Source organism: Balaenoptera borealis (genome assembly GCF_965194805.1).
Source record: "Balaenoptera borealis genome assembly, chromosome: X".
NCBI classification, from domain to species: Eukaryota; Metazoa; Chordata; class Mammalia; order Artiodactyla; family Balaenopteridae; genus Balaenoptera; species Balaenoptera borealis.
In genome coordinates this window covers 110,098,178-110,121,847 of record NC_138881.1, presented here as the reverse complement: position 1 = coordinate 110,121,847, position 23,670 = coordinate 110,098,178, and the positions used below count along the sequence as shown (strand labels likewise).

General features: G+C 35.7%; 2 protein-coding genes and 1 pseudogene across 14 annotated transcripts in view; 1 reads left to right on the top strand and 2 right to left on the bottom strand.

Annotated features, from left to right (window-relative positions):
* Nucleotides 1-23,670, top strand: part of IGSF1 (immunoglobulin superfamily member 1) — a 453,756-nt gene that overhangs the window by 171,316 nt on the left and 258,770 nt on the right. The gene's annotated exons all lie outside the window — the stretch shown is intronic.
* Nucleotides 5,106-14,336, bottom strand: LOC309621055 (olfactory receptor 13H1-like; annotated as a pseudogene). Its single transcript has one exon. The product of its transcript is annotated as an olfactory receptor 13H1-like (transcript).
* The window catches only part of OR13H1 (olfactory receptor family 13 subfamily H member 1), a 25,044-nt gene continuing 15,705 nt past the window's right edge, over nt 14,332-23,670 (bottom strand). Inside the window, 2 exon segments of the mRNA XM_082377976.1 lie at nt 14,332-23,346; nt 23,348-23,670. Of these exon segments, the coding sequence (XP_082234102.1) occupies nt 23,034-23,346; nt 23,348-23,670 (636 nt within the window). The 3' untranslated portion in view covers nt 14,332-23,033.

Here is a 23,670-nt window from a genome sequence, read left to right as displayed (position 1 = left end):
TTCTTCATGACCTTTTTTTTAAAATTTAGATTCCGTATATATGTTAGCATATAGTATTTGTTTTTCTCTTTCTGACTTACCTCACTCTGTATGACATACTCTAAGTCCATCCACCTCACTACAAATAACTCATTTTCGTTTCTTTTTATGGCTGAGCAATATTCCATTGTATATATGTGCCACATCTTCTTTATCCATTAATCTGTCGATGGACACTTAGGATGCTTCCATGTCCTGGCTATTGTAAATAGAGCAGCAATGAACATTGTGGTGCATGACTCTTTTTGAATTGTGGTTTTCTCAGGGTATATGCCCATTAGTGGGATTCCTGGGTCATATTGTAGTTCTATTTTTAGTTTTTTAAGGAACCTCCATACTGTTCTTCATAGTGGCTGTATCAATTTACATTCCCACCAACAGTGCAAGAGGGTTCCCTTTTGTCCACCCTCTCCAGCATTTATTGTTTGTAGATTTTTTGATGATGGCCATTCTGACCGGTGTGAGATGATACCTCATTGTAGTTCTGATTTGCATTTCTCTAATGATTAACGGTGTTGAGCATCCTTTCATGTGTTTGTTGGCAATCTGTATGTCTTCTTTGGAGAAATGTCTATTTAGGTCTTCTGCCCATTTTTGGATTGGATTGTTTGTTTTTTTGATGTTGAGCTGCATGAGCTGATTATAAATTTTGGAGATCAATCCTTTGTCAGTTGCTTCATTTCCAAATGTTTTCTCCCATTCTGAGTGTTGTCTTTTCATCTTGTTTATGGTTTCCTTTGCTCTGCAAAAGCTTTTAAGTTTCATTAGGTCTCATTTGTTTATGTTTGTTTTTATATCCACTTCTCTAGGAGGTGGTTCAAAAAGGATCTTGCTGCAATTCATGTCATAGAGTGTTCTGCCTATGTTTTCCTCTAAGAGTTTGATAGTGTCTGGCCTTACATTTAGGTCTTTAATCCATTTTGAGTTTATTTTTGTGTATGGTGTTAAGGAATGTTCTAATTTCATTCTTTTACATGTTGGTGTCCAATTTTCCCAGCACCACTTATTGAAGAGGGTGTCTTTTCTCCATTGTATATTCTTGCCTCCTTTATCAGAAATAAGGTGACCATATGTGCATGGGTTTATCTCTTGCCTTTCTATTCTGTTCCATTGATCTATATTTCTGCTTTTGTGCCAATACCATACTGCCTTGATTATTGTAGCTTTGTAGTATATTCTGAAGCCCAGGAGCCTGGAGCCTCCAGCTCCATTTTTCTTTCTCAAGATTGTTTTGGCTATTTGGGGTCTTTTGTATTTCCATACGAATTGTAAAATTTTTTATTCTAATTCTGTGAAGAATGCCATTGGTAATTTGATACGGATTGCATTGAATCTGTAGATTGCTTTGGGTAGTATAGTCATTTTCACAATGTTGATTCTTCCAATCCAAGAACATGGTATATCTCTCCATCTGTTTGTATCATCTTTAATTTCTTTCATTAGTATCTTATAGTTTTCTGCATACAGGTCTTTTTTCTCCTTAGGTAGGTTTATTCCTAGGTATTTCATTCTTTTATTTACAGTGGTAAATGGGAGTGTTTCCTTAATTTCTCTTTCAGATTTTTCATCATTAGTGTATAGGAATGCAAGAGATTTCTGTGCATTAATTTTGTATCCTGTTACTTTACCAAATTCATTGATTAGCTCTAGTAGTTTTATGGTAGCGTCTTTAGGATTCTCTATGTGTGGTATCATGTCATCTGCAAACAGTGACAGTTTTACTTCTCTTCCAATTTGGATTCCTTTTATTTCTTTTTCTTCTCTGATTGCCATGACAAGGGCTTCCAAAACTATGTTGAATAATAGTGGTGAGAATGGGCATCCTTGTCTTGTTCCTGATCTTAGAGGAAATGCTTTCAGTTTTTCACCATTGAGAATGATGTTTGCTGTGGGTTTTTCGTATATGTCTTTTATTACCTTGAGGTAGGTTCCCTCTGTGCCCACTTTCTGGAGAATTTTTATCATAAATCAGTGTTGAATTTTGTCAAAAGGCTTTTCTGCATCTATTGAGATGATCATGCTCTTTTATTCTTCCATTTTTCAATATGGTGTATCACATTGATTGATTTGAGTATATTGAAGAATCCTTGCATCCCTGGGGTAAATCCCACTTGATCATGATGTATGATCCTTTTAATGTGTTGTTGGATTCTGTTTGCTAGTATTTTGTTGAGGATTTTTGCGTCTATGTTCATGTGATATTGGCCTGTAATTTTCTTTTTTTGTAATTTTTTTTCTGGTTTTGGTATCAGGGTGATGGTGGCCTTATGGAATGAGTTTGGGAGTGCTCCACCCTCTGCAATTTTTTCAAGAGTTTGAGAAGGATGGGTGTTAGCTCTTCTCTAAATATTTGATAGAATTTGCCTGTGAAGCCATCTGGTCCTGGACTTTTGTTTGTTGGAAGATTTTTAATCACGGTTTCAATTTCATTACTTGTGATTGGTCTGTTGATATTTTCTATTTCTTCCTTGTTCAGTGTTGGAAGGTGTAGGTTTCTAAGAATTTGTCCATTTAGTCTAGGTTGTCCATTTTATTGGCATTTAATTGCTTGTAGTATTCTCCTCTTATCCTTTGTATTTCTTTGGTGTCTGTTGTACCTTCTCCTTTTTCATTTCTAATTTTATTGGTTTGAGTCTTCTACCTTTTTTTCTTGATGAGTGTGGCTAAAGTTTTATCAATTTTGTTTATCTTCTGAAAGAACAAGCTTTCAGTTTCATTGATCTTTGTTATTGTTTTCTTTGTTTCTATTTCTGATCTGATCTTTATGATTTCTTTCCTTCTACTAACTTTGGAGATTGTATTGCTCTAAACTTTCCTCTTAGAACTACTTTTGCTGCGTCCCATGGGTTTTGCATGTTCATGGTTTTGTTGTCATTTGTTTCTAGGTATTTTTTGATTTCCCCTTTGATTTCTTCAGTGATCCATTGGTTATTTAGTAACATATTGCTTAGCCTCCGTGTGTTTGTGTTTTTTTTCCTGTAATTGATTTCTAATCTCATAGTGTTGTGGTCGGAAAAGATGGTTGATATGATTTCAGTTTTCTTAAATTTTCCGAGGCTTGATTTGTGACCCAAGATGTGATCTATCCTGGAGAATGTTCCATGTGCACTTGAGAAGAAAGTGTATTCTTCTGCTTTTGGATGGAATATCCCATAAATATCAATTAAGTCTATCTGGCTAACTTCTTACAGTAAAATATAGATAATTGATTTTATATCTTTCTTCTTTATAATATAAACATTTGAAGTTATAAATGTCCCCCAAAGCACTACTTTTGCTCCATCTCATGAATTTTTATGTTCTGTCTTCATGTTCACTTAGTTTGAAGTATTCTATAATTTTTCTGTGATTTTTCCCTTAATCCATGGGTTACTCAGTCATGTGCTGTTTAAATTCCAAAAATGTGGGAGTTTCTCAGATATTCTATTATTGTTGATTTCTAACTAATTTTCGTTATGGCCAGAAAAGAAATCCTGTTAGATTTAAATATATGAAATTTATTAAGACATTTTATGGTCCAGCACTGATCTATCTTAAAATTCTGTGTATACCTCAAAGTATGTGTTTTCTGAAATTATTGCATTCAGTGTTTTATAAATGTGGATTCAGTCAACATGGTTGATAATGTCCTAAAAATTTTCTTTATCTTTACTTTTTTTCCCAGATGGGATAATTTGTATCCCTCTGTCTCCAACTTTGTTAACCATTTTTTTTACCATCTCCAAGGCATTGATTTTTTATTTCAAAGAGTATACTTTTCAGTCCTAGAATTTCCATTTGATTCTTTTTCATCGTTTTAGTTTTTGTCTTGGGATGCCAATTTGTCCGCTTATCTTGACCACCTTTTCTTTTAAGTCCTTGAACAAATTTTGACAGCTTTTAATAATCCTTCTTTGCTTATTCAACATCTGGGTCATTATGGTATCTATTCCTATTCACTTATTTCTTACAAGTTTGTGTTACATTTTTCTCTTTATTCACACTTTTAGTAATATTTGATTCCATAATGGATAACACTGATGATATTTTAAGAGATTTTTGATTCTCTTATCTTCTTCCTAAAGATATTTTGATTTATTTTCTAGCTGACAGTTAAATTATAGCCAGATCATCTTGAACTTTTAAAGCCTTCACTTAATACTTTGTTAGTGAGTCTGATTCAGTTTTACCCTTAGTCTTAGGGTAAATCCTTGGACATAGTCTTTATTCCTGAGGCATACTCTTTTGGAAGTTTCTACAGAAAGCCTAAGATATTTATGAAGATCCTCTAACTTTACTGAATTCAGCCTCCAAACTCTGTTGCCCTTATGGTGAGCAATGGTTAAAATCTCTGTTCCAACTTTCCGCCTTATTTCTGTTGCTTTTTGTTTTCTTATTGTTTTTTTTTTTCTGTACATGTGCAATTCAAAGGTCATCTAAGTATTTAATGGGAGTTTGTACCTAAAAATTGGGGCTCACCTTTGTGTGATGCTCCTCTTTTTGGGACTTCATTCAAATTTTAGCCGCTCTGGAAAGCCCCAAATCCATTCTCTGGTACCCCAAGCCAATATGATTTGAGATTTCTGCTTGTGTTTTAGCTACCTCACACCAAATTTTCTGGGTAATGTCTTCAGAGGAAAAGTCATATAAATATGTATCTCACCTAGTGTGATTGTGTTCTTTTGACAGTTTGAATACTCTCCAGATTTTGCTTCCAAATAGTTCATTTCTTTTTTTTTTTTTTTAAAGATTTTGTCCAAGTTTTAGAGATTTATGTTTTGATCTACATTTAGTTAATTCTTTTTTATTTATTTATTTTTGGCTGTGTTGGGTCTTCGTTTCTGTGCAAAGGCTTTCTCCAGTTGCGGCAAGCGGGGGCCACTCCTCATCATGGTGCGCGGGCCTCTCACTGTCGCGGCCTCCCTTATTGCAGAGCACAGGCTCCAGATGCGCAGGCTCAGTAGTCGTGGCTCACGGGCCTAGTTGCTCCGCGGCACGTGGGATCCTCCCAGACCAGGGCTCGAACCTGTGTCCCCTGCATTGGCAGGCAGATTCTCAACCACTGCGCCACCAGGGAAGCCCCAAATAGTTCATTTCTAATATTTTCTCCAGATTTTTTTTTTAATCTGTGAGACAATTGGTCCAAAACAAGCCACTCTGCCATTACCAGACTCCAAATTTGTTCTCTTTTAAAAAATGTTCAAAAGAGAAAAAAAAAATTTGCATTACATATCACAGGCTGAATTGTGCTGATGCATTTACAAATGAAACTGAAAATGTCATACAGTTATCTGTGGTTCTTTCTATAATATATATCTCAATTTCTGGGGAGGGTCTTGTGTAACCATGGGAACAATCACTTCTTCTCTCAGTAACCAATTTATTAAATGGAAAGTGATATCTATCTTGATTTCACTTCTAGAAAATGCCAGTTTTCTGGTCAATTAGCTTTTCTCATCTTACTTGGACTATCAGCAGCATTTGAAAGAGTTGGTCATTCTCTCCCTCTTGAGAACCTTTGTTTTTTTGTTTTCTGGGACAATACACCCCTGTAATTTGCTTTACAACTCACTGGCCTCTCTATGTCTATATCTTTTGCAGGTTCTTTTTCTCCATGACCTCTGAATGTTGGAGTTCCTCAGGTCAGAGTTCTTGGATTTTTGTCTTCTCCTGCTACTTTCTCTTGACAATCTCTTTCATACCATGGCTCTAAATATACTCTGTATTTTGAAAATTTCCATATTTATATTTCTAGTTTACCTCTCTCCTCTGAACTCCAGATTCATATGTTTAACTGTTTAGTGATATTGTCTCTTTTTTGCTTAATACACGTCTCAAAATTAACATGTGAAAAACTGAAATCTTGCTCTCTCCCTGCACTTTCCATCTCCAAAATATTTCCTGATAACCTCCATCTCTGTTATCCCCCATATCTAGTTGTTTAGAACATAATCATATGAGTCATCCTTAACTCTTTCCTTCACACCCCTGATCCACCATCTTTGAATTCTGATGACCCTTCCTTCAAATATTTCCAAAATCCTATCACTTCTCACTACTTTGATTACCACCTTGTTCTGAGCCAACATCATCTTTTACCTGGGTTATTGCAATATCCTTCTACATAGTCTCAAAGCTTCTGTCCTTGCCCCCATTAAAGTCATTTTTTTCATTTAACAGTCAGAGTTACTCTTTAAAAATGTAAGTCAGATCAGGACTCTCCACTACCCAAACTCTTTCAAAGATTTAGGAATAATTATAAAAGTATGTTTATTGGCTTCTAAGGTATAAAGATATAATTTGTATGACAATATTACAAATAAGGGGGGAAGGAACTGAGTTATATAAGAGCAAAGATTATGTATACTGTTGAAATTCAAGTGTTATTTATCCAAACTAGATTGCTATATATTAAGATGTTAATTATAGTTCCAAAAGCAACCATTAAGTACATAACAAAAAATATATATTAAAAGAAACAATTGAATTAAAATGAAATACTAGAAAATGTATATTAACGCGAAAGAAAATAATAATGGAGGAATAGAGTAACAAATGAGATATAAGACAAATGGAAAAGTAAAAGCAAAATGGCAGGTCTAAATCCTACCATATCAATAATTACATTAAATGTAAATGGACTAAACTCTCCAACCAAAAGATAGAAACTGGCCAATGGGATTTAGAAAATATCAAAACATGATTCAACTGTATACTATCTACAAGAAACTCACTTTAGATTCAAAGACACAAATGTATTGAAAATAAAAGTTTAGAAAACATGCAAGCAGCACCAAAAATAGAGCTGGTGGAGCTAAACTAATATTAGACATAATAGACCTTAAGACAAACATTGTTACTACAGACTAAGAAAAAAACTAAGAAATGCAACAATTCTCAAAAAATTGAAAATAATTTAAACCATGCAAGTATGTTTATGACCACAATGGAATAAAATTAGAAATTAATAACAAAAATTAGAGTAATTCCCAAATATATGAAAATTAAACAAATACTCTAAGTAATCAATAGGTCATAAAAGAAATGAAAGGGTAAGTTAGGAAGTTCTTTGAAATGAGTGAAAACACATAAAATACCGAAATTCATGAGATACAGTTAAATCAGTGCTTAGAAAGTTTTAGATATAAACATCTATAGTAAAAAAAGAAATATTTCAATAACCTAAGCTTTTATGTAAAGAAACTAGAAAGTGAAGATAAAACTAAACTCAAAACAAGCATTGAGAAACAAATAATAAAGATTAGAATGGAAATAAATGAAATAGAGAAGAGAAAAATCATATAGAAATGCATCAAAACTAAACATTTATTCTTTGGAGAGATTTAAAAAGATGATAAACTTTTAGCTTGATTGACCAAGAAAAAGAGAAATAAAACTCAAATTTATAAAATCAGAAATGAAATTTGGGACATCACTACCAAACTTAGAGACATGAGAATAATTATAAGGGAATACTGTTAATCATTGTATGCCAATAAATTTGATAAACCAAGTTCAATGAACAAATTCCAAAAAATACAAAATTCCTCAAGAAGGAATAGACAATCTGAATAGGCCTATTATAAGTAAAGTGATTGAATTAATAATCAAACATCTTTCCGCAAAGAAAAGTTCTAACCAATATAGATTCACTGGAGGATTCTTCCAAACATTTGAAGAATAATTGACACCAGTCCTTCACAAACTCTTCCAAAAATAGAAGAGAAGGGAAAACTTCCCAAGTTATTCAATAGGGCTAATATTATCCTTATACCAAAACCAGACAGACGTTGCAAGAAAACTACAAACTAGTATCCCTTTTGAATATAGATCCCAAATCCTTGACTAAATACTAGCAAAGCAAATCCAGCATCATATAAAAAGAATTATTTGCCATAACTAAGTGATACTTATCCCAGAAATGCAAGGTTGACTTAACATATCAATGTAATACACTATATTAATTCATTAAAGGACAAAAACCACATCATCATCTAAACAGATACAGTTAAATAACTTTACAAAATCTAATACCTTTTCGTAATAAAAAAGCATTGGGGGGACTTCCCTGGTGGAGCAGTAGTTGGGAATCTGCCTGCCAATGCAGGTGACACAGGTTCGTGCCTTGGTCCAGGAAGATCCCATATGCCACAGAGCAACTAAGCCTGTGTGTCACAACTACTGAGCCTGCGCTCTAGAGCCCACGAGCCCCAACTACTGAAGCCCACGAGCCTAGAGCCTGTGCTCCACAACAAGAGAAGCCACCACAATGAGAACCCCGTGCACCATAACGAAGAGTAGCCCTCGCTCGTTGCAACTAGAGAAAGCAAGCGTGCAGCAATGAAGACCCAACTCAGCCAAAAAAATAAAAATAAAATTAAAAGCATTGGGCAACTAGGAACAGAAGGAATGTTACTCAACCTGATAAAGGCCATAGATGAAAACTGCACAACTGACATTGTAATTAATGGTGAAAGAGTGCAAGTTTTCCCCCTAAGATCCTGGAAGAAGACCAGAATTTCTACTTTTGCCACTTCTATTCCACATTGTTCTGCATTTTTTGTCAGGGCAATTAGGCAAAAATAAATAAATAAATAACAATAAAAAAATAAAATCATCCATATTGGAAAAGAAGTACCGTTATCTCTATTCACAAATGTCATGATCTTGTATATAGGAAATCCTAAGGAACCCACAGAAAAAATTATTAGAACTAATAAGCTCTTTCAACAAAAATATACTAAATCAATGGTATTTCTATAAACTAGCAATGAACGATCAAAAATGAAATTAAGAAAGTAATTCCAATTACCATAACATAAAAAAGGATAAAATACTTAGGAATAAATTTAACAAAAGAAGTGCAAGACTTGTCCAATGAAAACGACAAAAAACTGTTGAAAGAAAGTAAAGAAGACCTAACTAAATGGGAAAATTTCCTATTTTCATGACTAGGAAGACTTAATATTGGAAAATAGGAAGAGGGCAATACTCCCCAAATTGATCTATAGTTTCAATCCAATCTCTATCTAAATCTCAGCTGGAATTTTGTAGAAATTGGCCCATCAACCCTAAAATTCATATGGAAATGCAAGGGGCCCACAGTAGCGAAATCAATTTTGAAAACTAACAAAGTTGGAAGATTCACAAAACAAGCACATGAAAAGATGCACATCATTAGTTATTAAGAAAATGCAAATAAAAATCACAATGAGATACCAGTTTTAGCCCCCTAAGATGGCTATAAAAATCTAATTGTACACTAACAAGAATTAGCTAGCATGTGGAGAAATTGGAAAATGTATATTGCTATGGTGTGGATTCCCCTATTTCTGTAGTTTTGCAGACACATGTATTCACATCCTGAAGATTATTATTTCTGAAAACATAGGGACAAGCACCAGATGAATAGATAAACAAAATGTGATATATCCAATACAATGGAATATCATTCAGCCATAAAACATTATTCAACATAGATGAACCTTGAAAACATTTTGCTAAAAAGGTACATATTGTATGCTTTCCTTTATATCATATTCTATTATTTACATCATATTCAACAAAACTATTGCAGGAATAAATGAACACTTTTCTGTGTGCTCCTTTCCATAAGATGAAAATGGTAGACTTCACAGTTCTGCTTTCATGAGTTATAGAAACTCAAGGGTCATTCTGCAGATAACTTTTTCTTATTACTTAGTACTGGTGTTGTTGACATACTCAAAAGCAAATGATATATTCTTAGCCTTCTTCAAATTTTAAATTCTTTCTTTTAAACACTTACAGGAAAAGTTGTTATTATGGCTCTCAAGTGCATTTTCTTCACTTTGCTGCTGCCAGTACACAGCACGAAGCTCTCTTCTCAGTGCTGTTGATTTTTAAGGGGTCAGTTCAACCTTTTAAGATGTCACCTTGTGATTTTGGCACACCTTATTGAGGAGATGGTGTGCAGGGAGGCAGAGTTGCCCATTATCAGCTGCAAGCCAAAAGTGCTGTTTGGCAGAGATAAGAAATTTAAACAAGTTTCCCAAGGCATAGGTTATTCCAAAGTATTGCCTGTTTATTATAATTCTAACCTGTTTACTTAGTAATACAAGGAAGGATTTAAGAAAACAGCTCTCACAATAAACATTTAACATAAAGGCACCTTACACACATATCTCTAACTGATTAATTGTTCTTATAATCTCTTACACTTTCTATTCATCCAGAGTCTTTTTGTTTTTCATCCAGAGTCTTGACTTCATGTCAGAAGTCTTCCTGCAGCTTGTTCTCCACTTCTAGATGTAACATATTTCTCACTCTAGAGAGAACCCTGTCTAACTTCTTCCTGAGGTAATCAAAAGGGAAGACATTAGTTTACCTGTCTAATTTTCTCTTGTAGCTAAAAAAGTCCCTGCCTCTCCCCAATAAATTTCTTTCTGTCAGCAAAAGGCACATCTCATTGCTTGTTCTGTTCTACCTCTTCTTAGTCCCTAATGAAAATGATCAAATTCCAATAAGTATTAGGTTTTCAGTTTTGCTCCATTTTTCCTTTCTTTTGAGGAATCACGTTTGTTTCCCCCCTCTAATGTTTGACTTTATCTGCTTACTGTGTCTTGTTAGTTAGTTATTAGTACCTTCCCTTTAGTTTCAGGGGTGCTTTAGTTTAAGCGAGAAGTTTTAGAAACACCAGAAATAAAACTTACACAAGAATTTGTTCACATACACTACCAAATGTAAAATAGATAGCTAGTGGGAAGCAGCCGCATAGCACAGGGAGATCAGCTCGGTGCTTTGTGATCACCTAGAGGGGTGGGATAGGGAGGGTGAGAGGGAGGGAGATGCAAGAGGGAAGAGATATGGGAACATATGTATATGTATAACTGATTCACTTTGTTATAAAGCAGAAACTAACACACCATTGTAAAGCAATTATACTCCAATAAAGATGTTAAAAAAAAAAGAATTTGTTCAAGGTTAAAATGGTAATGTTACAACGAAATTTGCATAACACCGTAGATTCTCTTTCTAAAGAGTTCTCTATTGGGATTCACACAGTTTTATTATTTTCATTTTCATTTACAACAGCTTCTGTTGTTGACTGATTAGGCATTAATTGCAGGAGTGCTTACCAGAGTGAAATAAAATGGCCCAAACTGGGGATCTGCCTGTCAGGATGTATCTGGAAACTGATGGGGTCAATCAATGTTGAAAGGAATTTTATGGCTTTTTATTAGTCATATGTTACTGAGTGCAGCAGTTTGTTTCCAAAATTGGACTGGTTCATTGTCATTTTGAACCAAAAACAAAGACCCTGACTATTGAAACACAAATGACCAATGAACATGAGAAACATATTCAGTCTCCTTTCTAATAAGATAAATTCAAATTAAAACCACAGTGGGAACATATTTTTTCAGTCTATCCTATTTTCATGGATTATTTTAAAAATGATATAGTCATTATTTATATAGACATAAACAAACACTCAAAAATGGCTTTGTGTTAGAGAGTTATTGACAGTTTTTTTCTTTTTTGACTGATGTGTATTCTGTGTCCACCATGTGCCAGTCATTGTGGTAGAAGCTAACGTGTATTATCCTATTTAATTCTCAAAACGAGTTTGTGAGGTAGGCACTCTTATAATCCACATTTTACAGATGAGAAAATTGAAGCTTAAAGATGGAAACTAACTAACTAAACACCACACAACCATGAGTACCAGACTTAAATACATGTCTTCCAGATTCTAACACGTATGCAAGCCTCATTGAGTGTTGGGATTATAGGTGGAATTTCATTTCTTCTCCCCCAATGTGTTTTTAAAAAAATGAACATTATAATTCTTATAATCAAAAGATACAGTACATGCTTGTTTTTTTTTAAGGAGTTCCTCCTGAGTTAAATTTGCTCTATGTGAGGTCAACAACTTTGGAAGTGGCATGTAATTATCCAGAAATAGGGTACACTGGCAGAGAAAATGTGGCCCTATCTACTGATCAAGACATGCAATTGTAGGTTCCGTAGAGTCATCAATTCTGGCCCTCAGTATGTACACAGTCTTGAAGGGCTCGTTGCTTCAGCAGAGGACTTTCTATGTGGAAGTCTTATATAGCAGTTGAGTAATTTTTCTCTCTCTACCCACTCACATCTATCATTTCTAAGCCTGGGTCATAATATACCTCATACAAAAAGTATTGAGTTAAGAATTGTCCATTTTACAAGTTTGCTTTTTATCATCTATAAAAGAGAATCTAGATTATTGAAATGTTTCTCATTTATCAAAACAAAATCAAGCTACTCAGGATTCAAATGTGCTAATTATTATTTTGTTTTATAAGCTCTCCCACAAGATTGTCCTGTATAATTTATTACTTAAATGGATGACATTGTAAATGTTTAATGTTTTTCTCTGTGGGAGTAAGTTCTTTATCACACGCCTGTTGGAAATAGAAAAAAACACATTTGAAAATAATTACGTTACTAAAATATTGTTTAGTATTTGGACCTTGTTATTTTTACAAGTCAATGTCAAGCTGTTGGTTAGATGAGCCTCTGTGGGCTATTCATGCTCTTTTTAGGATTATTTCTTCTTAATTATTTTTCTTAGGGCATCTTTCACATCCTTGTTCCTCAAGGTATAAATGAGAGGGTTCAACACAGGGCTTACAACACTGTAAAATGCAGAGGTGACTTTGCCCTGGTCCTGGTACTCCCTTGACTGAGGTTTCAGGTACATGCAGGTGGCTGTCCCATAAAATATGGTGAGCACAGTCAGATGGGATCCACAGGTGGAGAAAGTTTTGAGCCTGGCCTCTGCAGAGCAGATCCTCAGCACGACAACCACAATGCGAGTATAGGCGATAAAGATGAAGGTGAAGGGCAGTGGCAGTGTCAATATACCGAAGACCAGACCCAGAATAAGTCTGACTAGGGTGTCTGATCAGATGAACTTCAACAGGGCCTGTGCCTCACAGGTAAAATGGTTGATGATATTGTGTCCACACAAACTGGCAAGAATTGCAGTGATTGGTATTACTGCTAAAAGGAAGGCACTAGCCCAGGTCACCACAGCCAACTGTATGCAGACCTGGTTATTCATAATGATGGTGTGACACAGGGGATTGGATATTGCAATAAATCTATCATAAGCCGTGACATCAAGGAGGAGGCACTCTGTCATCCCCAGAAAAAGAACAATGGTCATCTGAGCATAACAGCTAGTATAGGAAATGGTGGGGTAGTCTCTTAAACCATTGAACAATAAAAAAGGCACTGAATTGCTAGAGTAGCAGATATCAAGGAAGGGCAAGTTGCTTAAGAAAAAATACATAGGGGTGTGAAGCTGCTTATCTACTCTAACCACAACAATGATGAGACTGTTACCCACCAATGTAATCAGGTAGACTGCTACCCTGGACTTTTGGATGATTGGACAAACCCACCAGGATGAATTCTGTCACTTCGCTGGCATTATCTGTAATCAGAATATCCATTTTGTTCTATCTGCTGAGGAAGAAGTAATTGAAATCATTTTAATTTGGGAAACATTTATTGAGTGTTTGCTGTATCCTCAGTAGTATATCAGGTGCTATTAGGAGGAGATGTCTATGAAACAAGTGATGCTGTTTGTAAGTTTGTGTTCTATTTTGGAAGATAAAGCACTCATACACAGCACAAGATTAATTTGCAAAGTAGCACAAGCCATTGTGAGTCTTAATCCCTTCATCTATAAAATGAGAGAGGTTGGGCTCCACCTGAAGCATGCTTTGAACACTCCCCCTAAACGAAAATGTGCTAATTTACTGCTTAAATGTAATCAGATCCCTGAATCACAGAATTACTAATTGTTCTTTCCTACTATGGATATTAGCCAGAGATTTATCCTTAGCTTGTTCATATCCTTGGCATAAAATGTGTGCCCAGTTCACTCTCACTTCTTCCTTAACCTGCACATCCAATCAATCACTAAGTACTACTGGCTCGTCCTCCTAAATATATTTCAAATCTACCTACAAATCTCCATATCCACAGCCAACACTTATCTAGTAAGAGCCACCATCGTCTCACATGTGGACTAACACAAGAGCTGCTTAATACATCTCCCTACTTCCATTCTTGCCTCTCTATAGTCTATTCTACACATAGCAGCCTTTTACAAACATACATAATTATGACTGTATCGTTCCCATGCTTAAAACCACTCTAGGGCTTCTAATTACAATTGGAATGTAATCTAACCTATTTACCATGACCCACAAGAGTCTAAATGACCTGACCCTAACCTTATCTTGCATAGTCTCTTCTCATGCTGACCTTGTTTCAGCAATGTTATCTTTATGAAGCACTCTAAGATTGTTCCTACCTCAGGATTTTGCACATTGTGTTCTTGCTGGGGGAAATATTCTTCCTACCTTTTTTGCTTGGTGAACTCCTAGTCATTCTTAATACCTCAGCCTAAAAGGAACTTCATTACAAAAGCCTTCCCTAACCCCACTAATTTAAATCAGATCTCTTTGTTAAAATTGTTCATAGTACTCAGAACTTTTCTTGTATGGCTCTTATCACAGTTTGTATTTATATATTTGTGTGATTATTTAATTTCTGCTCTCTTACTATAGCCCTAGGAGGAACGAGACCCTGACTGTTCTATGTACTACCTTATTTTCACTACCTCACACAATACCTGGTGTGAACCCACAAAATATGGGTTCAATATACGTTTGTTGAATGAATCAAGTCCAGTTATTTGGTTCTTCTCTCTTACCCAATGTCATGAAATTGATTTGACTGAAACTACTTTGAACTGGCTGCAAAAAGTAAATGTTTGATGGTAAAAAGCCTATGACGAGAAATAGTTAATATCTCATAGTATTCAGTCTTTTTTTTTTTTTTTTTTGGCCGCGCCGCATAGCATGTGCGATCTTAGTTCTCCAACCAGGGAATGAACCCATATCCCCTGCATTGGAAGCACAAAGTCTTAACCATTGGACTGCCAGGGAAGTTCCTCATAGTATTTAGTCTTATTAATGCCCTGTAGCTCAGAAATGATACTTTGTTAGCCTTACAATTTGCCCTTTGCATGGAGGGAAGGTGTGATAGTGAAGAGAGAAAATGGGTTTATTCTAGAATCTGAAAGAAAAGTGTTTTCACCCCTTTTCATCCATTCAAAATTTAATTTTCTTTGTTTGTTCTAGTTCTATCAGATATGCATGCTATCACAGACCAGCTCATTATTAAGGTCAAGATCTTTTCCTGGATTGTCTGTAAAATTTCCAGGAAGTTGTAGTCACAAATCAGGATTTTGGGCATCTACAGTGTATAGTTTCAGACTCATGAGGCAGTTGTCAGGCCTTGGTGAGAACAGGCTGTGGATGGGAAGGTTTGTCTTAGGAGCTAGGCAGCAGAGAGAACTATCCAGGCTAATGGTGTAGGTGATCTCTTTGGATTCTCTACTCAGGACAAACTCCAAATCTCAGGAGGTAGAAGACCTTTATGGACAAGTAATTCAGGAAGTAGAGTAAGAATTTATAACAAGATCCTCAATAAAACATAATACAGGATAAGGGTGTTCTGAAAAGAAATCAGAACCAAGGGCCGAAAAACTGAAAAAATACTTAGCTGCTGCTAAACTTCTAATTACAGTTGTTTTTTTTTACTTATTAAAGAGAGTGATCCTACAAGGAGGCCCTTGACTACCTGTAATGAGAATTTAAAGGCTCCTTTTTGTTCTGTATACTCCCAGAATTAGAATCAGAAAACAGAATCAGTCTGAAGTGAAAAAGTCTTCTTGGAGTACAATTATAGGATTGAGGCTGAAGCAGAAGTCAGGTAATCTAGTCTTTATTCAATGGTGACACCACAAGCATAGTTTCTTAACAGCATTACAAGAATGGGATTTTCGGGGCACAAACTTTTTCGAGGGGTACTAAAGTTTCACACTAGAATGGCAACATTTAAAATCATAAAGCCTTATTTTGACTTACAATATTCGCCATGTTATAGTCCTAAAAATCTCAAAACAAATGCCAGTATAGATAGCTGAAAAACAAAGAACACATTTATGTGTTTACATGATTTTAGAGAATTTCACTAGACTAACCATATATATTTTTTATTGAATAATTCAGTGTTTTAGCAGTGTGTAGGCCAGAATCTTTCTAAATGAACTAGACATATGTGGAGATTCTCACATATAGTCACAGGCTTTTGATCTTTTGGAAACATGTTGGGTGTACTTTTCTTCACACAGATTTCCCAAAGAGGGCTTTCCTGGTCCCACTTACCATGTAAGAGCATGCTTCCCAGGAGGACTCATTTCATTTTTAATACTTAAATTAAGGGATGCTTGGAGTATCTTCCCTGTTCTTTGAGCTCTTCAGAAAACTCCCAGGAGTTCAACATATACTAGAATAGATAGTGTGCACAGACAGGAATTTCTGTTATTCATATCAGGCAGTGTAGACTGTTGGTTAAGAGCATGGATCCTGGATCAAAGTTTGAATCCTGGATCCATCACTGATTCACTGTGTGACATTGGTAATTTGCTTAACTTGTTTACACCTTAGTTTCCTCAATTATAAAATTGGGAAAATTATAGTAACTATCTCATAGGGCTTTTGTGCCATATATATAAGCTATTATTATTTTTAAATGAATCCTCATTTGGGAAGTAGCACCCATGACAATATGGCCACATTTGTTATCTTTGTTTTCTGGAAGGGGGAAAATAATTAAATAAATGAGGACAAAAATAAGGCAATATGGTCATATTATACTGTGAGCCTTCTGAAAGAAGAATTTGCATTTCATTTCTATAACTTCAGGACTTGTCTCAATTCCTGACACATGGCAGGAACTTAATGAATAAATGATTATTTGGGGAATCAAATTGATTTTTCTCACCTGAATAGCATAAAAACCCCCCAAACAAAAACGCCAAGGTCTCTAAGAGTTGTGCAGGGTCATTAGTTCACTGGAGTGTTGGAGTCTTTCAAGGGGAGTGAGTTACAGGTGCATCCTGGAAGATCCATGTCAAGACTGACCATTCCACACATATATGTTGATTTGTTCCAACAAACAACTATGGCTTCTTTCCTCCTTGCCAGGGTGTATGTTCTTCACTTGCTCTTACAAAGGGTTTTATCTTGATTCTGTTCAGCATTTTAGAAACCAGGGCTCCAAATGGTCCAAAATATGAACAAGAGAAGAAGGAGAGAAGAATCTTAAACATTCTCTGCTGTTACCTTCTGAGTTTATTCATTCTGGTTCCAAAGAAGTGATTTCACTGAAGAGACTTCAGGGATCAGGTCCCTAAAAGGCAATTAAATCCTACTACTGAACTAAAGCTGTACATTCTTCTGGGAGTGTTATTTCTAAGTCATTAAAATACAAGTAGATTTTGTCTACTAATGCCAATACTTCATAAGTGACAATATGATAAAACTTTTGACTAACACCCTCAACTCCACTTTTGCTCTTAAGTTACCAGGGAGCAGAACCAACTCTAGGGTGATTACTCAGAGTCCTGTGTTTCTTGAGAGGGTTTCCAATACAGTGACTCAGAAGGTAATGAATGAATAGGAAAGGGGGAATGGCCACAATTTATTGGGATGCTATGAAAACTTCAATTAAGCATTCAGGTAAATAATGTTAACAGTGTTTACTGGAGGTTTCCTCTTCCTCTTCACTTTATCCTGACTTCCCCCAGCCCATCCCAGCCATCTTTGACTTGAATAGTTTCTGGAAATCCCACTTTTTCCTAAAACTTTGCTGGATTAATTTTGAGGTGCCATACAAACTGTCACTGTCTAAATATAATCATCTTCTCATTCACTGTCCCATTGATTTACTTCATCTGTGCATGTACCTAATTATAATAGTATTACTTTATTGATTTCTTGCCCAGTTGTGGCCTGAATATATGATGTAATTGTTTATTATTTTTACATGTATCCTTCTCAAAATTTCCAACTTAGAGTTCAAGATATTGGGGCTAGGAATGAGGCATCTCAGCAAATGGTCTAGCTTAGTGCTACTCAAAATGTTTGCAATGACATAAGAACAGAATTGAGAGTAAACAGTAACTTTTAAAGTGATTTGACATTGCCATAATATTTTCATTGTATTTTATAAAATATCAGGCTGCGACAGCTTGGAACTTTAAAAAAACAGCTGTATTTTACCACAGATAGTTTGAGAAGTATTGGTTTAACACCTATTCATTTAAGCAATTCTTATTGTGCATGTACTCTGTGCCAGGAATTATGCTAGGGAGACAGAGATGAATGAAACAAACTTCTTGTTCTCAATAAACTTATGATCTAATTGGGGATAAACACTCCAAAACAACTGATTATAAAATAATATGGAAGAAGCTAAAGTTAGGGTTGAACAAAATGTTATTAAGCGAAAGAAAATGGAATTAAGTCACCTATCCAGGGTTAAACAGAATGGAATGAGCTCTGGGGAAGGCTTCACTGAAGACATGACATTAGATCTGACCTTGAAGGATGAGTGAGGTTTTGCCAGGCATGGAAGACAAGAAGGGCACTGCAGACAGAGAGAACAGTGTATACAGTGGCATATGCGCATAAAAGGTAGAGAAAAAAGTATTGTTTTCCTGGAGCACGGGGTCTGTGGAGATGAGGTAGAGAAGGAGGATAAAGAGGTTAGCAGGGTCCTCAATTAATGTTGGCGTATCCTGTAGGCAATAGGGAGCCACTGCAAGTTTCTAATCTTGGAGGGGAATTGTAGAAGAAGGTTTAACATGATGAGATTTTCGCTTTAGAAAATCATTCTGGAGAAGTTGATTGGATGGCTAGTTTAGAGAGAGATTGGACTAGGGAAAAATAGGAGCTTATTACAGTCATCCTGGTATGGGTTGAGTAAGCTGTGGACTAGGACAGATGCATTGAGGACAGAGAAGGGATGGATTTCGAAGACATTTCAGAGCAAGAAACAATAAGATTCAGTGAGTGAGTGGTCATTAAGGGTAAGTGAGGAGAAGATGTAGAGGCTAATTCTGAGGATAATGAAAATACCATCATGTAGCATTTGTAACGTGCTTTTAACTTTTTAACATCTAACATCTATGATCTCATTTGATCTTCCAACCCTTCTGAGGTAGGTTAAAGAATATATTTTTCCCTGTTTGACAGATTCAGTCCAGAGAATTAAGTGATTCGCCCAGAGTTTCATAGCTCATTAATGGCAGAACCCAGACTAGAATCCAGACATCCTGACGCCTAATCATGTGCTTTTCTCACTCCATCGTGATGTTGTACTAAAAAAGTGTTTGACCTGCTCTCACAGTTAATCAGAAACATTTGCTATGCATATTACTAGCGGGGGAAAAAAGAGGAGAGAAGGCACCCAGTGAGATGAACACCAACTACTTTTGAGTCAATTGAGACCAGTATTAGTAATAATAACTGTATAATACCAATAATAAAATAAGTTAATGCTTATTGAGGGCTTACTATGTCCCAGCCATAGTTCTCAGCATTTTATATTAAATCAAATGATTTAATCCTCTTAACAACCTTATGAGGTCAGTCCTATGATTGTCTTCCTGTTATAGATGAGGAAACTGAGGCAGGAAGTTGCCCAAGGTCATATAGCCAATAAGTGTCAGGGTCAGATGTTTTAGCTAGACAATCTGAAAACATAGTGTTCTTTCCTTTCTCTGTTCAGCAACAATCTTACCTTCTTCCTACTTTTTTTTTCAAAGACTCCCTGAACCCATCAGGCTCCCATCAGAAAGAGCATCTAGGCATCAGGAGAATTGTATTTTTTTAAATTAAATTAAATTAAATTAATTTTTTATTGAGGTATAATTGACACATAACATTATATTAGTTTCAGGTGTACACCATAATGATTTGATATGTGTATACAATGAGAAATTACCACCACCATAATTCTAGGAGAATTGTATTCTCTTCCCAGTCATATCACTAACTGTTGACCTTGATAATATCACAGTCTCTCTACATCTTTTTATCACCTCTTAATGTCAGTTTTATAATATTAATAACAATATCTGTTTGCTTATCTCATTAAATTATTTAGAAGATATGAGGTAATATATGTTCAAGAATAAGATAAACTGTAAAGTGTATAAAGTGCTTTATAATCTTAAGAACTAGGAAGATATAAATTCACATAGTAATGTTGCTTGCGTACACATCTTTCTTCCCGCCTAGACAGTGAATTCTTTGAGGGGAAGGATCAAATATGCTTTTATTTGACCACCGCATCTCTGGCAATACCACAGTACCGGCTTTATAGTAGGTAGTTAATAAATGCATATTAATTGAATGATATATGTACAGATGCTTGAATGCATGGGTGAGAGAGCAACCTTGGAATGCACTATTTAAGAAGCAAGTAGGCATTTCAATTTGTGGCGTCTTAGGCTCACGTGATCCAGACTTCACAATGACAGCTAACGTTTATTGTTCTCTAACTATAGGCCAGGCACTTTTCTAAGTGCTTTACATGAATTGAGTCATACAGTTCTTATAACCAAGCTATGAAGTCACCTTCAACATATCCTTTTTAGCTCTCACCTGTATTGTAAAAGTGTGTAAACTTTGTAAACAGAGATTTAAATGGCTTCTGAGCATTCTTCTGTGAAATATCTACTTCAGTGACATCATTGGTAACAGTTTCCTACATAATATCCCTAAAACTTCCCAAGATTCCTGTGATTCCTGCAACTGTCTGAGGTTGTTGGCAATATTCCTTTACCTTCTCTCTCACAGCCCTTCCAAAGGCTTCATAGGCCTCTAATTCTGTTTATTAAATTCCTTCCTGCCTGATATAACTAGAGTGGTTGTGTCTACATGATCAAACTCTGAACACTACAGTTAGTGTTACAAGTACTATTAGCTCCCTTAGGTGAAGAGATCAAAGCAGAGAGAGTAACTTGAAATAAAAGTGGTAGAATGAAAGTCTGAATCCAAAAAGTTTGGCTCCAGGGCCTGTGCTCTAAATAGTTATACTTCACTGCCTTTCCTCAAGTGAAATCCCAAATCTTGTGAATGGGGTATGGCGTCTTTTTCTTAAATCCCTATTGGAAAATATCACTTGGAAACTATTTTTCAGTTTGCAAACTTTCTCCTCAATTTCTAACAGAACTGTCTTAGTTTCAAACCAGTCTTTATTTGCTTTCCAGGGTGAAGCAAAGTAAGCTTCACTACCCAGCTGCCTAGGATGAGGTGCACAGTGGAATGCTTCTCACAATGCCTGTGAGTGATCAGGTGGAGAAGTGATAGTCAACCTTAGCAGTTTTCAACACTCAAGAATTGATTTCATTCCACAGCACCCTCATAGAGTTCATTTTTATATTTAAAATGAATTACTATCAATGTTGAATTAGATTGTCTTTGGAGTTTAGATGCCTAGAAACAGAATGTTAGTTCTGGAAGGGCCATAGCTATGTTAACTAGCTGCTATGTGTGTCTACTTTTTCAGTCAAAGCTAACATTTAAAGTCAGGCAGATAGATCTATATATATTGATCTTGCGGAATGTCCATGATATATTGTCAAGCGGAAAAAGCAAGTTGCAGAGTAAATTGATGATATTATTCTATTTTTTTAAGAAAATAAAGAAAATCTATATAACCCCTAGATGCAGAATGTTAGGACTAGAGAGATCCTTGGGTAACAAAACACAACCTTACTATTATATTGATGAGCAAATCTGAGGGCCAAAGAGTGTTATAACTAAGGTCACACAGCTAGTTAGTAGCAGAATCAATTCTGCAACCCGATCTCCAAACTCCACTATGTCACTCTGTCTATAGGCTGTGCCTGTACCAACAAGTCAATAAAGAGACAAAGCATATAGTGACAGAGCTACCATTTTGTAGTAGGGGCACCATTAACAAAAATATGATTCTCATTTTAAGCTGCAAATAGAGAGCTGTAATAAAGAGTAGAATATTTCTCCCCCCAAAAGCAGGGTCATTAAAATGAGTACTCTGAATATTTCTCCTAATTTCTGAATTTCTCTCTACCTGAAGGCTCTATTGTTTTTTCCTGTAAAATTTTATTGATTTCACCAATTTAACTTTATTTCACAATGTTAATTTGAAATGTTTTGCATAATGTATGAAACTTGCCCTGGCACCTAGTACCTAGTCCCTGGTTGAAAGTGGAAAGTTAATATTTGTTGAATGAATAAATCAAAGATTTAAATCACTTGGATTTTTTTCTGAATACTTTTTATTTCTTGATATTAAAACATGGTTTCAGTGGCTGACAATACCATAATTTTAAAAAATGTATAATAGATGGAATTTGAATGAATGTTGCATTTATTTGAAAATTATGCTATTTTGATAAGTGATTTACTCATTCTATTTTTTTTTCTCATTGTTAACATGAGGGGTGGATTATGGTGACTTTTCTTACCAATTTTACAGAGATATTAGGAATACAGAATGAAATAATATATTTGCAAGAAGTTTAGAAAAAGAAAAAGAAAAAAATGAAACACTCTACACTAATGTAGGAAATGTCTATGATAAAATTTTCTCATGATTCTGAGGTTAAGTAGAGTAAGGGATTGTGATTTCACAACAGGGTTTGCCTTCAGTAAAGTTGTAAAATTTCTGACATTTGTCTTCTGGCTTTTTATTACACCATTCTTTGTCCTATTTTCCAATTTCGGTTATGCCTTGCCTCCTGCTAACAGTCATAGGAGATTCTCTTGCTGCTTAGGTCTCTTCTGTCAGTGAGGAAATGGTTCTGATAAATTTATTTACCTGAAGTTGAGTAACTTAATGGGTGACCGACCACTAATGTGTTATATGTAAAGAAAGAGTAAAAAAAAAAATGCCTGTAATGGAAATTCAAGTCTCAGTAAGAATAATACTTTGGGGTGGGAGCACTTCCTGAAGCTTCTCATATAATGATCACCTACTACTCTACCAAGGGTAAAGTCAGACTTTTAAACAGTTTTTTCCGTCAGTGAAGATGTAGCTGAATGTTATTTTAGAAGTTTAGAAGCAAAAAAGGCTTATGCCCTTTTTGCCATAACTTTCCTCATTGCCCCTTTAACATCCTTATTCCTCAGGCTATATATTAGGGGGTTCAGCATGGGTGTCAAAGCCCCATAAAACACTGAGATAAACTTGTCCTTGTCAGGGGATGACTTGGACTGTGGTTTCATATACATGGAAATGGCTGCCCCATAGAAGATTGCCACCACACTCAAATGAGAACCACAGGTAGAAAAGGCCTTGAGCCTACCCTGGGCTGAGCGAAGCCTTAGAACAGCAGTGGCAATTCGGACATAGGAGAGGAGAACAAACCCAAAGGGTAGGAGCAGGGAAAATACTTGTGATGAAGATCATAAGCTCATTGAGGCTGGTATCAGAACAAGCCAGCTTAAGAAAGGAGAGAATTTCACAGACAAAATGGTTGATGACATTAGCCCCACAGAAATGAACTTGCAGGGATAAGATGAGCATGGCAGTGAGCACAAATGATGCCCCCCATGAGGTAGCAGCCAGCCAAACACACACTGAGCCATTCATGACCACAGAATAGCACAGGGGATTGCTGATAGCAACCACATGATCGTAGGCCATGACAGCCAGCAGGAGGCACTCTGCTGTGGCCAAGACCAAGGAGACACTTATTTGGGTCAAACA